The 17,778-nt window shown below is 39.9% G+C and overlaps 1 protein-coding gene across 1 annotated transcript in view; it reads left to right on the forward strand.

Moving 5' to 3' along the window:
- Positions 1 to 798: 798 nt before the first annotated feature.
- Positions 799 to 17,778, forward strand: part of LOC131983301 (meiosis inhibitor protein 1) — a 97,748-nt gene continuing 80,768 nt past the window's right edge. The window contains exons 1-7 of the mRNA XM_059348012.1: positions 799 to 1,041; positions 1,295 to 1,452; positions 2,320 to 2,443; positions 5,669 to 5,719; positions 6,848 to 6,921; positions 8,216 to 8,321; positions 17,309 to 17,518. Coding sequence (XP_059203995.1) covers positions 1,309 to 1,452; positions 2,320 to 2,443; positions 5,669 to 5,719; positions 6,848 to 6,921; positions 8,216 to 8,321; positions 17,309 to 17,518 — 709 coding nt within the window. The 5' untranslated portion in view covers positions 799 to 1,041; positions 1,295 to 1,308. The remainder of the gene's footprint in view (positions 1,042 to 1,294; positions 1,453 to 2,319; positions 2,444 to 5,668; positions 5,720 to 6,847; positions 6,922 to 8,215; positions 8,322 to 17,308; positions 17,519 to 17,778) is intronic.

Below are 17,778 nucleotides of genomic sequence, written 5' to 3' on the forward strand. Positions count from 1 at the left end.
CTGCATAAGTAAGTTAACGTCAACCCTTGTGTACTCCTAAAAAAAGTATAACACCCATGCTCCTCAGGGGTCAAAAAGGACCCCATGACATTAGACTGATTTTAGGACATGTTGAAAAAAATTATTAACAACTTTTTTTTCACATTTTAAGGAAACTCATGACCAAAAAATGTATATATCATTTTCATATTTTTTTCATTATTATTGGTCAATTTTAGTCAAATATACAAAATTAGACCTCATTTCAAGAGAAAAAAATAATAAAACCTGAATATATTTTTTTAATAGTTATAGTGAAATAATAATTTCTTGATGGGAATGCACAGAGTAGGTTATGTCAACTTTTAGTGAAACTTATGTTTTGTTCATTTTTGGTTGGCAGCAAAAAAAAAAAAAGTATAATACCCATGCTCCTCAGGGGTCAAAAAGGACTCCATGACATTAGACTGGTTTTAGGACATGTATAAAAAATATTACCAGCTCTTTTTTCACCTTTTAAGGCAACTCATGACCAACAAACTGATATAGAATTTTCATATTTTTTTCATTATTATTGGGAATTGGGAGTAGGTTATGTCAACTTTTAGTGAAATTTATGTTTTGAAAACATTGTACATTTTTAGATGACATAAAAAAAGCCTGCCTACAATTCTATGAAAGTTAACCTATATTAACCGTATGTTGAAAATGATCAAGGTCAAAAACGGCCCCAAGAGTACAGGAGTACGGAGTACGCAGTTTTCCCATTATAACTGCTTAAGTCTCACCTCTGTATCTGTGGATCGTCAGCTTGTAATAGCGTATTTATGGGTTATTTACCTTGATGGTAGTGCATTTCACCAGCAGCTTTTAGACATGTTTCTCTTGTTTGCTGGCAGACGAAATCAACGAGGAGGCCCTTTCATTCATGACATAGCAACAGTAACTAAGGGGCTCAAGGGGCGTGGCTTAAATGCGCCTTACTTTTTTCTTTTTTTAAGTGCGCGCCTCCGGCAAATACGCTAAAATCGTGTGGATTTCCGTCTGCTACACAACTTCATGGTTAGTTTACTAAACTAAATACAATTATTGTATGTAACAGCGTTGTCAATGTTAAGTAATAACTATAAAGAAAACGTAGACAGCACATGTGAGTAACAAGATGCAGAAGTTGCTAATAGTTCATTTGCTATCTTAATGTTATACTCAAGCGGTGCTAAATTAAGATAAGCTAACGATAGTAAGCTTTTGTACGGACATGTATGACTTGCAAAATGATTCGAAAAGCCATGGTATGCTTTTTCTGTTTCAACAGACAGCAGGAGGAAAATGACAGGCGTGGATATAGTCTACGATAAGATTCATTTCAGGCACGACCCGAAATGGAGCGGCCGCCTGGGGCCAGCAGAGGGGGGCGGGCTGCTGCTCTGTGTGGCCTGTGTCGTTGAAATGATTGACAGTGACGATATAGCGGTAAGGAATATGATAGACTTGTTGTAATATTAAATACTACATACTTATTTAAATATGAAGCTTTCATCCTACCAAAGTTAATTGTTCAACTATTTGGTTATAGGTGTTTCTATATGCCCCCAAGGCCTTGTGTTGAGTTTTGACCACGTGTCTCTTATTGTAGTGTAGTCTTTGGCAAGGGTTAGCTTCAATTCAATAAAACAAAAGGTACATTAAAAAAGAAGAGAGAATGGCTTTTTAAATGGAGGTGCAAGTTCCAAGAGTATAACATCAGTATGCTAAGCAGTTATAAAAACTGTGGTGATTCACAGGATTGCTAAATCCTAGAAACAGAAAAGTTTGTACAAAATAGTTTTGTGTTTGTAAAGTCAACGGCAGACACTGCTATTTTTTTGAACACACCCCTTTCAACTAATTGCCCAATTGCACATCCTTAAGAGCTGCATATCACGAATGCTAGGTTTTCTGAGAATCTACTGCACCAACTGGTACCTTGTTTGGCATGTAGCAATAAAAAATATACTAAAAACCTGGATTAATCTGGTTAGTCACATTGGACTGCTATTATTTTGAACACCACTGTATATTGAATAAGTGTGCATTTGGAAAAAACCTTTGAAAGGCCTCCTTAATGTGTCATATTAAGAGGATATTGAGCCGAGGCACAGTGGACCCTGGGAATATAGATAAACTCCCAGTCTGTGCTAACCTCCAGCATTTTCTGTAAGGTACTTTTTAGGATTGACCTGAAAATATTTATGGAAATACATTTTCCTGTTAATTTCCCTAGATGCACATGCTTTGTTTATGCTTTGTTTTGCACATGCCTCCGGTGTCTCTATCCCCTCTTTTGTCTCTGCTGTACAGTCAGTGAGGAAGTCTTTTGCCTTGTCTGGAATCAGTGGGGTGCTGAAGTTCTCTCCGGGAGCATTGAGAGAGCTGCTCCGACAGGACCACAGAGTCCCTCTGCACTTTACAACTTCTCTACTGGGTGAGAAATAGTAGAACAAACAGCATGAGATTAATATGTGAAGGAAGAACTAGCAAGAATGATTAGAAGTTCTACAATTTGATCTCCCACCTGTTCTGTTTCTATTGTTACCGATAGTTAGTTGATCAGTCGTAATGTAGGTATGTGTTTGCAAGGTCACATAATAAGAAGCATAAACCTCTTAGCTGATTGGCCCCTTTTTAGAGGGTTAGGGTTGGGGGACAGGGGATCTTTAGGTGGAGAGAGCAGGTCAACAGATGCCACTTCGAAGTGGTATACACCATCTGAAAACTGGGAACATAAAGAGTATTTTACTTTATTGTGTCAAATTGTTCTAGTAATAAATCTATAAGAACAATTCATTAAAATGATTAAAATGTAAAATGGCTTAGAACATTATGATAATAGTATGTGAAGCCCTTTTCAGTGTTAAATTTTGTCTCATAAGTTGATGCAGCTTTTTTTAGTCGATATTATTACAAAGATTTGGTGCTGAAATTTACAATATATGAGCATAAAGTGGATATGTCCGTAAAATAAACTTAAGAACATATTTTCATTCAGAATATTTCATTCATATTCATATGTTGAACCCTTTAAAAATGCCAAGGTCGGTTTTACCTTGGCTGGATTCCATCATTCATCTAGTTTCATATGATAGCAGTTTTTTCTCAGTAGCATTAAGACTGCTACAACCTCTGAAAGAAAAAAGTCGGCAGGGCTCGCAGGCAGGCGTCAGAATGCAAAGGGGTTAACAGTAACAGTGACTGAGCATTGCACGGATCCTCTATTTGATATTGATCTCCATCCATCTAGAACAAGGCTTTCTCAAGTCTGAGACTGTGGGCCTTTTGCACAGAAAAACTTTGGAAAAAAGCACCTCCTTATTATCCGCCCTTATTTTACTTGCTTAGTTTTGCTTAACTCCTGGACACCTACTGTATGTGAAAATGTTTGTGTAATTGAATCCCATTGACACAGCCAAGATAGCCTAATGTTTCTGTTCATCATTTAGTTTCTGGCTTTAGGAAAGTGGGAAAACAGTAAAAAATTTCCCTCAAACTACTGTATCTCTGATCTTTCTCTTTACCAATTCATACAGATTTAGGCTATCCCATGTGATCTTATTTTGATGTAATTAGACTAATATAATAACCAATATAATATTTTCACCTCCATTTATTGAGCCTCCCCTCAAACTGTTTAAAAACGTCTGTTCTCGACATTTTGCTGGTTGGAGGCTGCTTGTGTGAGCGTCCTTCTTCTCCACCTCTGTGTCGGTGTAGTCGTGCTAGTGCTGCAGTCACATCGCTGCTTTTCTGCAAGGTCAGACCGAACAATCGAGACAATAGATCTTATCAAATTCCTTGAGCAGTGAGATACAGAAATACTCACAATTTTCAACATAATTCAGTTATATCAGAAATATATTCACGTAGGGACTAAAGTTGACCTGCTGTACCTTGCTTTACTTTCTCATTATAATCAAAGGACACTGTTGCCATCTGTGGATTAAACCAATCCAGTGCATTTATTGTTGACCTGGGCAGATAGTTGGGCCTTCATTAAATGTAACATTTTGTTCCCATTGACGTAATTGATGTTCCTTTTTTATGACAGCCAGATTAAATCAAATATGAAATAGAATGGTTATTGCATCGTTTAATTATGTAACTACATGACACAAAAAATTATTGACGTGGGTGAAGTGGACAGTTTTGTATCTAAATATTCTCTGCTGACTAAGCTATCAGCAGAGTATAAAACTGCATACCAATGCAATGATTGCATTATTAAGATACAATGATTGATGAGAATCTTTGAGTCGGCAATGAATTGGTGCAGCACTCATCCGTCTATCTCGGATGAAGTCATCAATATTATGACACCCACCAGTGACCCTCTGGGATGATGCTGACGTACAGGAAGAGTAGCTTTACGAGCACTGTATTGCGGTTAATGTTTTTCTGCCGGGGCCAGTACATTATCCTCGCCACCATTAATTACCAAGTCTTTTATGGGAGACGTTATGGCAGGTAAAAAGCACTGGTGTGTTAGTTTATAAAATCCGTACTCTACCACTGCTATAAGAAGTGTGTTTTATGGAACCACCCTCATCAGAAGATATTACTGATACTCACCTCCTCACTGGACATGTTTTACAAGGTTATTGCAGCCGAAGTATTATTCCATTTGAGCTCTAATCAAATTAGGACACTGAGAGGATATGTGGCAAAGTGGGAAGCCGTTAAAAGCTCTGACCAGTATGACGAAACATTAAAAGGGCCATTACAGTGATGGCGAGATGGTCTGCTGAATTGAGCCTCACCACATGTCAATGAGAGCCTAATCCAATGAAAAATATGGCTTTCATCTTCCACACGACACATTGTGCTTTTTTCTCATGCTATTAGGGTTGTATACAGACACAGCTATTAAAATGGCCTTCTTTTTTACACTCTTGCTTCATTAATTGGATGTTTTCTTGCTACATGTTTTTGAAATCCTGCAAAAATAACTCAACTAACTGACTTTTTTCACCCTGCATCTCTCGTCTCCATAGTGACTAAAACTTTGCTATGCGCTCCTGAAGAGCAGTTAACAATACAGATCAGATCTGGATTGTGATTTTAAAAATGGGATAATCACATTAAACAAACATGATGCTGTAATATTGTCACACCAAGCACAGACACAGAGATTTTTAAAAAGGAGTTGGTTAAATAGAGGAGACAATTTGGGTAAATGTTGTAGATGGTTATTTTTAATTATTTAATTATTGGTTATTTTTAATTATTTGCTACTGTTGAGACTGGCAATTTACACCACATTTTAGATTTATGATTGATTTTCGTTTTTTATTTATTTATACAGACTAAAAATCGTATTTTCTATATATTTTTCAGTATTTTAAAATATTGTCAAGAATATCATTGTTGCAAAAATACCCTGAAATATGGTGATATTCTTTTAGGGCCATATCGCCTAGCCCTAACACAAATTCAATTATAGCCTCATGAATAAATCCAGGGTGTCTCGGTGGCACACTGGTGGAGCGCGTACCATCTATTTTGTCACTCTCTCATGCTCGTTAACCTAGTGGACCCTTTGTCATGTATGAGTATTCATTTTCTAGCTTCCTTTTTCTCATTGTACCTCTGTGAGAAGTCTCACTTTGTGAATATGCTCTTTAAATGTAGCCTGTTGTTACTGTGCTGTCCCCAGGGATGCTTCACACCGTGGAGGACCCAGCCACTCTGGAAAAGGTCGACCAAGGTGAAGAGATTCCTCTTTGTGGTTTGGATAATGCTTGTGTACGGGCCCGTACGACCTACTCACATTACACTAACGCAAACACGGACACAGACTTTTTGTGTAGTCGTTGTAATGCAGACAGTGAGAGAGCGCGCACACAGCGTATGAGTCACTCTGTATCTGAAGACACTTACACAAGAACTCTCTTTGTATCTGTGATAATGGTCACTGCCGGTTACTAAGGTGATCTTACATTGACTCTGCACACCAGCTTCTAATTTTAACACTTTTTGAAGGCATTGACCTCATTCTGATGATATTCTTTTACTGCTACTCTGTTGCAGTACCATTTTCTCTTTGTATTTAGTGATCCTTTTAAGCTGCTATACGCAGATTTTGTCTTAATGCTGGCCTGTCAGTGAACTAGCTGTTTTTAGCGCACAGTCAGATTTGTCTCACTGCAGCGAAAGTCGTTCAAAATGCAAAAATGTTTTGCTAAGTGCAAATGACAGAGTAATTTTACGGTAGCTGTCTTAAAATGCCTAAGGGACCACTTTGGTGTAATAGTTAGTAGAGTGCTTAAAATTTGACATTGCGTTTGCTCCTTGCACAGAATGTGTGAAGAGCACATTTTGAAACTCATTGAGCCTCATAAATAATGCAGTCATAACGTATGTGTGTGTGTGAGGAGAAACAAAGAAAACGAGCCAGGAATCTTCCAGAAACATTGGGACATCAGCTAAGCAGTCATGTGAAGCAGCCACAGTAATGAGAGCTTTGGTTTTAGCTGCATATTGTCCTTATGGTTATGACATCAGAAACAATATTGACTGTTGATAACAGATAATGACCTCAGAACTAGTTCTTTAATAATACATTAAAGGCACAACATCTTTAATAATCCCAGTTGCTTACAGAATAAACATTGATTAAACAACAAAATAAAACCAAAAGTTTAAAAAGATAAAAACTCATTGATGTTGAATAACATTTTTTAGTTTTTTCTCTATCTCATAATTGCAGGAGAAAAATGTGAAACTGTACTGAACTGTGATGTTTATTTAATGAATACTTCCCTGTGCTATTTGCCTGACGTTTGTAGCTGTGTAAACGCATGCGTCTGTGTGTGTGTGTGTTTATGTGTGCCAGTGCTGGTTCAGCTGCTTCTGGAGCTCCAGAGCGAGCTGTCCCATCACTTTGTTTTGGATGAAATACACAAACAGGTGAGACGAACACATTTACAGACATATAGCAAAACACACCTGCTCATCTTCACATGCAGGCGCAGAAAACGCAATGACACCTTAAAATATTTAACAGCACTTGTGAAAACGACAGCATATCCTCCCAGGGCCGTTTAGTAAACAGACAGTGTGCCTGTCTCCCTCTCGCTGCTGCTGTTGTCACCTCTGGGGGAGGCAGAATCATTCAGCAGCCGACACGGCAGGTGGAAAATAGTAAGCTGTGTATACTGATGATGACAGAAAGGCATAACACCAGGTAGAGGTGCAGACAGGTCCCATTTATGTTACTAGAACAGAGCCTGATTAGAATGTTTTAGAGAAATGTATTTAAGGAGCCTGCTGAGAATACAGATTTTTAAGAGCGAGCGCTGGAAAAAGAAGCAGGTTTGTTTTCAGAGTTCTGAAAAAGAATTAATTTCAAGGATGCGTCTCTGATTAATATGTAACAGTATCTGGAGAATAAAGGTTGATGTAGAAGTTGTAGCTGGATTTTTCTCTTAGCATAATGTAGAATAAAAGTCATTTTTTCATGCTTGCTGTGAGATTACAACTGCCCCAGAGAGATGGTTTTGCAAATCCTACACACTGCATCATAAAACAGTAACTGTCACAGTTATTCTTATCAACATTAGCCAGTTTTCCATCCAAATGAATCGCAAATTTTAAACAAATTTTGAGAAAAACGGCAGAAGAAAATGAGAATGAATGCTTGTTTCCATTCATTGTAGTCGATTGGTGTCGTCAGTTTTTTTATTCAGAAAAGTATTATATCCATGCAAAGGAAGAGGGCTCAACAAGATGACATCATTTAAAGAGCACCAGTCGAACCTCAAACAAAGTAGAAAACTTGATGGAAATATGATATTTGTATAAATGTGACAAGACCTGTTGTGACAAGTCTCCTGTAGTGATCAGGAGACTTTTAATCAGCATTTTGCTTTTATCGATATAAGAACTTTTTCCACCTCAGCCAAGGGATAAAACAGTTTTTTGTGGTATTTTAAGGTTTTATAAAATGTTCGGCATATCCACTTAGTTTTTAAATGTGCAAACTGAAAATGTGCATAATACACGTGAAGGGAAACAAACCAACACTCAGTTTTATCATTTTTCTTAGTTATCTTTTGTAATACCTGCTCATTCTGCTTACAATGTTCCAATAGACTTTTTCTTGAGTATATCTGATATCTTGGATCTGAAGGCCTTATACCTGTGCTGTAAATCTTCACAATATTGTGAATCTATTGCTTTCTTTTGTGCATTCCCTATTCAGTTTAGTGACCAGCTCAGTTTGAAGACTTTCCTGCCCACCTTCAACTTCTTGGGGAACCTCGTGGAAGCGGTCCCAAACGTGGCCCAAAGCCTGGTGACTCAGTATGGTGAGACACTGCAACAGACACCCAGTCACATCTCACAGATATACAGACAGTAGTTTAAAGCAACATCAGTGTGTTTTGCCTATTGTAATTTATTTTTCATGGCTATGACTAGCACTTACAGTCGATATTAATAAAGATGCACCCAAAGCAGCTGTTTTAAAATATGAGAGTTCTCTTTAGGGTCAGTATTGTTTTGTTAGAGGGCAGGCAATAAACCGCTATTGCACTTGGAAATTCATAGCATTCTGTCTGGTTAAGTTTCTGAATACTGGACAAAAGGGAGATTCATGGAAATGTTTTTTACTAAGAGCTACATGTTCTCTTGGGTGAGAATGGAGAATCCATAAAAAGTTGTTTTGGTCAGTTTTATTTATGCAAATGGCTTTGGATCAGGTCAGATATCAGATAGCTCATCATGCTGTCAAACCTTTAATATCTATCATCACGAAATAAATTGGATAGAAACATAATGCGACACAGAGGCTCGAAAGCTGAGATCCAGACATATAGTAGAAATATAACAGATCACCTCAAATGAAAGAGAGGGATATAAAAGAATATCTCATCTCCAGCATCCCTTGTTCCTTCTGCTCAGGGATATCCGCAATTCAATGACAGCCTATTTTGACCTTTTCAATTACATCCCTAATGCATGGAAATAGTTGTACTGTGTCCACCTTTGAAATAGTCTTCCCCATGCTGTACCATTTTCCACTCCTTCTGCTTCACAGAAATGGGGGAAAAAAAGTCACAAAACTGTATTTTTCATATCCTTTCCCCTGCACTTTCTCAATTCAATCTCTCTAGCCGCTATGACCTTTTCAATTACGCTCCAGCTGCATTGAGATAACCGTGCCGTGTCCATACTTAAAATTCTATCTGCATTGCCATGCCAGCTCTTGCTGAAAATGAAAAAAAAACTACAAAAGTTACAAATATATGTTCATCCAATCTTTCCCCTGAAATTCCCCATATATAGGAATATATATATATATATATATATATATATATATATATATACAGTTCTGCAGTGTGAACGGTAATGCACCTCACCGCCCCTCCCGCCCGGATTTAATCTCTGCTACAACCACCTGTATGATGTCTGTCTACTTACTGAACCATTACGCCACTGTATAATGGGCACCGTTAATCATCTTCAAGTGTGTGTATGTGTGTGTGTGTTCAGTGTGTGTGTGTGTGTGTGTATGTATGTGTTCTAGTGTGTTTGCGTCATGCTTGAATGCTTGTTTTTGCAGGCGAGGGTGAGTGAGCCTTGTGCCAAATAAGCAGGCCGCATTGTTATTTTACTATGCTACGTGTGTCCACCTTCATGTATTTTCATGAGTTTTACAAGCTCCCCTGAACAGCCCAAGGTAGCAGGTGGGTTGTTGTGATGCTGATGCAAGATGCGGGGTGCCACTATTGACTGTGTGTGTCTGTCTGTGGCCTGTCACTCAGCAGTCTCTGTGGGGCTGTTTGGACTAATGACAACAGCACGGCAATGAAAACACGAGCCCAGAGCACCCGGCACATTTCACTCTCTCTCTTTCTCTGACTCGCTGTCTGCCTGTCTATCTAACTGATTAACCCCTCTGTTTTTCTCACCCCTTCGCTTTTCTCTGCCTGAATCTGTCTTTTTATTCTCTTAGTCTCTTTCCCTCTTGCTCTCTCATTTCTGCACTGCTGCTGTCGTACTCCCTTAGGTTCTAGCTGAGGAGTGGATGCGGACTAAATGAGGGAGCAGAGTTTGAAGATGAAGCATTAATGAGATAAGAAAAGACAAAGGCAGATGAAGATAACAAGGAGTATAAAGGAGGGAGAGTATAGACTATAGCACAGGCTGCAGTCGGGGTGTTTCCATTACAGTCCATTACCCGGAACGAGGCAGGTCTCACTCGCCAACATGCCCCTTTTTTGAATATGAGCCATCCTGAGCTGTCTTTTGACCTGACTTTTTTTGGCCTGTGGAAGAGGCCGTTTTTCTCCCCTGAAAAAATCCTGGTTTCTGATTGGATAGAACACTAAGCAGGATGTAACGTGTGCCAGCTCTTCGCCTTAGGGCGTTCATAGTGATCCCACAAAGGCGTGATTTTCTGCCCTTTCATAGTGCAGTCCGCCGTCGTGGAACGAGGTGCACAGTAGCACAGTGCTAATATGCTAACAGTTAGCTCTGTAGCAGTACAGTGTGTATGTGCTGCTGCTGCAGGAGGTGTTCACTTAGCGATCTCTGTTTGTTTACAACAAGCACCGGACACTCTGTGCACAGTTAGCGATGCCATTAATTCACAATCACCATGTTTATGATCAGCTGAGACGCTGTGCATAATTAGCCATGCTGGTTTGTTTATGATCAGCTGCTGACATTGTGCACAGTTAGCGACGGTGGCCACAGTTGCGTATTTGATCACGGATCACGGTCAAAACTGTCGCTAAGTGTTTACGCGACGATCGAAAACCATACGTCACCTCCAGAGTCTCGTAAATCTCTCAGGGGCCTTTTGTTGTAATGGAGACACGCAGAGTGAGCGGACGTTTGAGAGGGCGTGGCCTGAGCCTTTCCCAGCGGCCACTCCTCCCCCTAAAGGAAATACGGCTAGTGTTTCAGGTGGAGATAATCAACGCTCCAAAATCCAACAGTTAAGTCATTATGGACCAGTCTTATAGTAGTCACATTACATTTGTAAAGTAATGGGTTACAATTTATAAATTCATCAGTTGCTTGTGTCATTATTCGGTTGCAAAAGGAGGAAACAATGAGAGAGACTCCTCCTTATGAGGTATCACCACATCAGATAAGCTCCTATAAAGCCATGGTTTGGTGTCTGAGCAGCTCCAGTGAGTTTGTTGCAGCATGCCACAGATTCAGAATTCAGAGTTTAACAAAAAAACAAAAGTTTATCAATTTGAACATTAAATATCTTGTCTTTGTACTGTGTCAATTCAACGTAGGTCGAGAAGGATTTGAAAATCATTGCATTCTGTTTTATGGTCTTCATCAATCTCACTTCCGTCCCATTCTCGTGAACGCAATATCTCAGGAACGCCTTGGTGGAATTTCTTGAAATGTGGCACAAACGTCCACTTGGACCTAGCCTGGGTATACCCATGCTGCCTTGCGCGATCGATTTAGTTTCCAACTGCAAGGCGACATGGTGTCCATGGCCGATTCTTAGCAAGACGATGACGCGTACTATTGGACAGACGGAAGCTTGTAGTTTTCTTACGGATCCAACATGGCCGCAGCAGACGCCAAGCTCTCTTTGGATCTAGCTTAGAAGAAGAAGAAGAACGTTTGGCTTCTGATCTGATATGTGGACCTATGGACCTACAATTTATATTCTACTGGGAGGGAATAAGTAAAGTAATGTGTAACTTTCTTTTCAAAGTTTTTTTTGAGCAATTACCCAAACACTGTGAAAGACCTCGTTGCTGATCAGACTACATATTAATGCACCATTTTGGCAGATCAGATGATTTTCAACCTTATTCTATACAGACATTTGAAATAACATACACACAAATACTAAGAAAATATAATATTTGGGTAGACCAAACTAATGCATTTTATATATGGGAAAGACTGGAAGCCAGAGAAAGGCATAGTTAAGCAGGCTGTGTGTGCAAAACAACAAAGAAATCCTGAAGAAAGCAGATCACAAGGCGACCAGAGAGTGGTGGTTCACAGCGAAGCAGTGGGGCTGCAAAACAGTAAACAAGGCAAATGGAAATGAACCTTTGGTTTTCTCTGCTAAAGAAAACAAAACAGAAACGTTTAATCTTTTTTGTTTCAGTTCTTTGTGCATCTGTCTCCATGTTTGTATGCATGCGTCATAAAATGCGGTGTTAAACAACAGTGAAGCTTTTATTTCCCGCCCATCCTTTACCACTCTTAAATTGTGCTCTTCCGTTTCCATCCTCTGCTTGTGGAGGCCTTATCTCCCTCCTCCTCCCACTCTCTTTTCTTTTGCCTCTCTTTATGCCTGGCTCTCATCTTGGCCGCCTCATATATTTTGGTTTTAATCAAACATGTCTGGGAGCCTCTCTTGCCTCACATGGGTTTTGATCTGCTTCACAGAGCAGCTGGGCTTGGGTTTGGCTCTCCTCCTCTGTCATCTCTTTCTCTTCCACACTCTGTGTTGCTTTGTCTCCTTCCACCTCCAGCACTGCCCTGCACTTAAACACTGTTTATTCCTCTGTTCTCAAAGACTCTCTGTTGTACTTATTTACTTCTCTTTCCTCTCTGCAGCCCCGTCTGTCTCTCCCCGTCTGCCTGACCTTCCACCATGCCGACCCTCACTTTTTCCCAAGCTTTTTCCTTCTAATAATTTGTTTTCATCCACATTAATAAAGAACTTATTATAGGTGTCATGTAACCGCTCAAGGTTATCTTACTGTGATTAAGATACCTGATTAACAAAGCCTGGTTATTAATTCATCCGCACCGCAGCAAAGTGACAGCATATCCATCCTTGTATACAGTTGTGTTGCTGCAGGCCTATACTTTGACTTCTTCCGCTCCTGTTGGTCAGTCATTTGACCTGATGTGTATTTTGTGGATGTGGTCATGGCAGAAAGTTGTCATTTGCTCACTGAGCTGTGATTGATGGATGGTGTATGAGAATCAGCCTGCAGACTGCAGTCTCCCACCATCGTAATGTTTTCCTGTCTTCATTCAATATATCACTTATTCATAGTACAACATTGATCATTTTTCAGTTACAAAATAAGTTATAAACAGTCCTGACTAATCACAATCATTTTAATGTTTCATGTTTTTATTGTCTTTTATTTGTTTATGTATAGATGAAAAAGCTGGCAATAATTAATTCTGCAAATAACAAAACTTGACTTGACATCCTCTGTAAATTAATTTGTTGAAAGCTACATTTACCAAGCTACTTCCTTTTTTTATTATTTGAGTCGCTGCAGGCAGTGTAAAATGTTGTAATCAGCCTGTTTATTTAATCTTCCTTTTCAACAGGTGGATTTTTTTCTTTATGAAGTCTGTGGTCTAGTAGCTATAGTCATTTCTTTTGCCGTATAGGCGTGTATCCACTGAGTACTTTTTGAAAAGTAGCTTAGTGTTTTGGCTCCGCCCACTAGTTAGTTCCCCTCAGCCTCTGTTCCCATACAGGTACTTTTGTAGTGGCTAACCAACGGAGTTAGAATGTGACGTAAATAGTTCTGCTACAGACACTTGTGTGGTTATTCAGCCACAATTTTGACTGTGACTTCAGTGACGCGACGCTGACAACAGAGCGACTTGCCGGCGGTCTTTCTTTTTCCCTTGTACATCGTCTTCTCTTCTTTGGTTTCTTGTTCTTGAGTCTCTCGTCTCAGGCCCCGTTTACATGAGGACGCTCGCAGGTAAAAACGACAAAATATTTTATCGGAAGTGCCTTTCGTTTAGACGGTGACAGCGTTTTGGGGGCTTAAAGACGCAAAAATCTGAAACCACCTTCCAAGTGGAAAAGTTAAACACGCTCCGCCGTAGTGTGTCCGTCTACACTGACAAGACGCAAAACTCTGCTCAGATCTGCTCACGTCACGTATGTGTTTACGTCACATACATGCTCCAGTACAGGAAAATAAACAAAAGTGGGATTATTTCCATGCGTCGGACCTTCAAGCTGCTCTGGCAGCTCTAATAAACTTACAGGAGTCTTTCCACCAAATGTACAGGATATGTAGAGATAGTATTAGTGAACAGAGAAGGATCTGGAATTACCTCCATCACATTCTGGATGCAGCAATTCGTCGGAGGCGAGCCAGACTGCTGTGAACGAGACCTGGGAGATCTAGTGGATGGTGGATAACTTTGTGGAAGGAGTAGCTGATGAAAATGTGTGGCCTGAAAACTTCTGCATGCCCAAAGATGCTCTTATCGCTTTAAGTGATGCCGCCTGGCATGCATACAATCGAATTTCACACACTTTTGCGTCACCGTATGCACGCAGATTTCCTCCCGAAAATGCTTGTCTAAACGAGGGATAAAAAGTGAAGACGCGACGCCACTTTTGCGTCTTCTGTTTAGACCGTCCTCGTGTAAACGTAGCTTCAGTCTGCTCTGCTTATTTCTTTTAGAAAAGGTGCTGTTATGTTGTTCTTGTGTCGAGTTCTACTCACGTCATATCCTGCCTCAACCATATCCAATCAGCGTCTACTAGTGAGTAGCAGCTCAGAAAGTTCCTACCCGAGACAGGTACTTTCTGAGCCGCTATAGGGTGAAGTTGGGTGGATCTTGGGCGGATCCTCTCTCCCAAGCCACACCCATAGTGGCTCACAAGAAGGAGAAGTACCTAATGGAAACGCGCCTTATGTCTTGATTGTAATTATTGAAACCAAACTAAGGCTGTAAGCAATATGACAGGGAGTGTCTTTTCTGTCAGTCTGACCCTAAAGGGACAGTTCCTTTTTTTTTTTAAGTGGGGTTTTATGAAGTACTTGCACATAGTCGGTGTATTACCTACACTACATGGCGCTTAGCACGCCCCCAGTTTGGAGAAGCAGGCAGGAGTACACAAGCACTGAAGCTAAACAGCGTACAGCTGTGGAAGCAGCAAAATGTATTTGTAGCCACCTAAAAATATCAATGTTGGTTTATTAGTTTATGCAGGTTGAACTGAAGCTGTTATATGCTCTCTTCAAAGCCACCACATTACATGGACATGTCATGTGACTTTTGAATTATGAAGGGTTAGTTCGGATTCACCAAAGTCACACAATAACACAAACAAACTGACCGGTTGAGGCAGCTCTAGGCCAGCATCCTGTGTTCTGGTCAAATCACTGTTTTCTACAAAGGAGTCTGGTGACTTTGAAGAGAGCAATGATAATCGATTCAGTTCGCCGTTGGAAAGGTTTCTTTGAGGCAAGGTAACGCATTGAAATTATTCAAAAATACAGCATACGCTTAAATTGCTGTTTTTTTTTGTGTGGCTGCTTCTCCGTGTCGTAGTACAATATCGCGTCAAATATTCTAATCCATCCCTTTAAATGTCTTCATTTGAGCTTTGAGTTTGGACATTTCAGGGCAAAAACAGTAGTGATGTTAAAGAGGCTAATTCTTTTTTACTCTAGAGTGAAGTCCTGACATAAATACAGTTGATCTTTTAAAGCAACATGTTTCTCACTCTGGATATGAATCTATAATTCCTCTCTATCTATGTCTTACTGTCCTGTCTCTTTCTTTTCCCCTATTTTTTTTTTGTGTATGGTTCTCCATTACCACATTTTTTATACTCTCACCCTAAGGCTTTCTCTCGTTCACTAACTCAGCTTTTCTGCTTCTACCTGTCTCTCGTTTTTTTTCTCCCTTTGCACCATCACTCTCTCCATGAGTGTCTCTCCATCCTCTGTCTTTCCCTTTTTTACCCTTCTTGCGATTCTGAATCATGCTCTTGTCTGTCAGAGAGCCAACCTGGGAGTCTCTGGCTCAGAGAAGAGACTGCTATCCTACGTCTATGTATTTTTTTAATCTCCTTTTCTCTCTCTCTCTCTCTCTCTATAGCCTGCCATTTTTTCTGTGCACTTTCCTCAATAGCCAATCTTCAGTTCTTTCATCTTCATGGCAACTTTCCCTCCAATGTTGACTCTGCCATTGCCTGTTAAAGCTAGAGGGGCTGTTCAGGTGAAACTCAAACACACCCTTTGTTCCCACGGGTTTGCTGCATTTCCATGTTGTCATCTTGCTGCTCTCATAGTCTGTTAATCTGTGCATCTCTCACAATATGCTTAATTTAACTCTCTTTATTGTCTGCTCCCGCCTTACCCTAAGATATAGAGTATCTGCAAGACAAATAGATTCGACACTCTTTACTCTCTTTCTTCAATTCATATGTAAGATATTTTTTGTCGGTGCATCCCACATTAGACATGGGAGGAGAAAAAATGTAATGTCAATGATTTTCCTGGCCAAAATAATTTCCATTCACAATAGGGCACCACAGGAATGAGTTCTTAAAGCAGGAAGTAGGTTAGCATTTTAGCCCCATGGGGTCTATCCTCTCAATCTCAATGAGGATTTTAAATGGGTTTTTGGTAAGATGACTGAAATAAGGTCTGTGGTTAACACAAGCTGAAGAGATGTTCGCCTTTTGTTGTACGACATAAAACGCGTTAGCAAATACCCCCGCTTGTGATTTTTGAAGTTTTTATGTGTCCTTAAAAAGATGGTTGCTAAAAAGTGGCTAAATGAGACTACAGTGGTTGTCGGGGACATTAAACGTCATCACGTCAGACACAGATGGGAACTCTCTAACTAGTCCGCCCTACAGCCTCGAGTCGTGTTTTCAGTCCTCTTGCTCTTGTCGAAGACTGTCTGAAGCATAACGGCTGTGATGTTTCAGTCATGCGACCGTGGTGTAGTTCGATATAGCATAACATTAGCTTTTTACATTCATCGGCTGCATTAACGCTTCACACATCATAGAGGTGGTGTTCATTTGTGAAGATTATCCTGCTGAACAAAACACATAAGCATCACAAACTTATGTTTGCCGCAGAGCAAATGCAAAAATCACATAGGCGAATCTTCAGTAGACCCAATAGTGATGCTACTTCTGGGTTGGCCTACAAAAATATATAATTTTGCTTGCTCTCTGTACTGTCATGATAATTGTATGTATGTATGCTTAAATCTAAAAGTAAGTATGCTTAAATCTATTCAAATGGCACCAACACATACACATTTAGTTAAGAAAAGATTACAGTTGTGCAGGTGGGCACCTCATCTCACTGTTGTCTTTTATTTTTAAGTCACTATTTACATATTCCCTTATGTTAGCAAGCTAGACACCCACGACATATATGATTCTCCCGATAATGAAAGTTCATCGCAATCAACTTACTGAGGGTGTTTTTTATCGCAATCCACGATAAAATTGTATATCATCCCATCCCTACCCCACATGATCATGTATGCATCCTCTTCTTTTATTCTGTCTCACCCTTGTGTTTGATCGTGTGTTTACTTCTCTGTCCACCAGTGCCCTTGCTGGAGCACCTGTGCTCGGCCTTGCTCTACCCAGATGAAGCACTAAAAGCTTCGGTCCTGTATGTGTGGCTCAAGCTGTTTGGGGCAGCTGGGGGCTCGGCAGCCCAGTCCTTGCCCACCGCCATCAGGGACAGAGTGTGCATCTTGCTGCTGCAGACCTTGGCCAAAGCCAGCTCCCCCCAACTCATCAACAACTGCGTTGGTGAGAAAAAACCCCATCTGTCCCTTCTTTTATTTAGCAAAGCCAGGATATTTTCTATATTTATATATTCTTCTTGAACTGAAAGTTTTTTATTACTATGTGTGAGTTTTGTAACTTTTGAGCCTGTACTTGCACTTTGTAGAAACTTACTTTTTTTTTCATGATTACTGTATAAAAGTATACTTTGGAGCATCATTAGCTGGCTGCATGAAAAATGATTGGCCTCATTTAGATTTATTCAGCACTAGATAGACTGAGTG

The sequence above is a fragment of the Centropristis striata genome, chromosome 13 (assembly GCF_030273125.1).
Source record: "Centropristis striata isolate RG_2023a ecotype Rhode Island chromosome 13, C.striata_1.0, whole genome shotgun sequence".
Taxonomy (NCBI): domain Eukaryota; kingdom Metazoa; phylum Chordata; class Actinopteri; order Perciformes; family Serranidae; genus Centropristis; species Centropristis striata.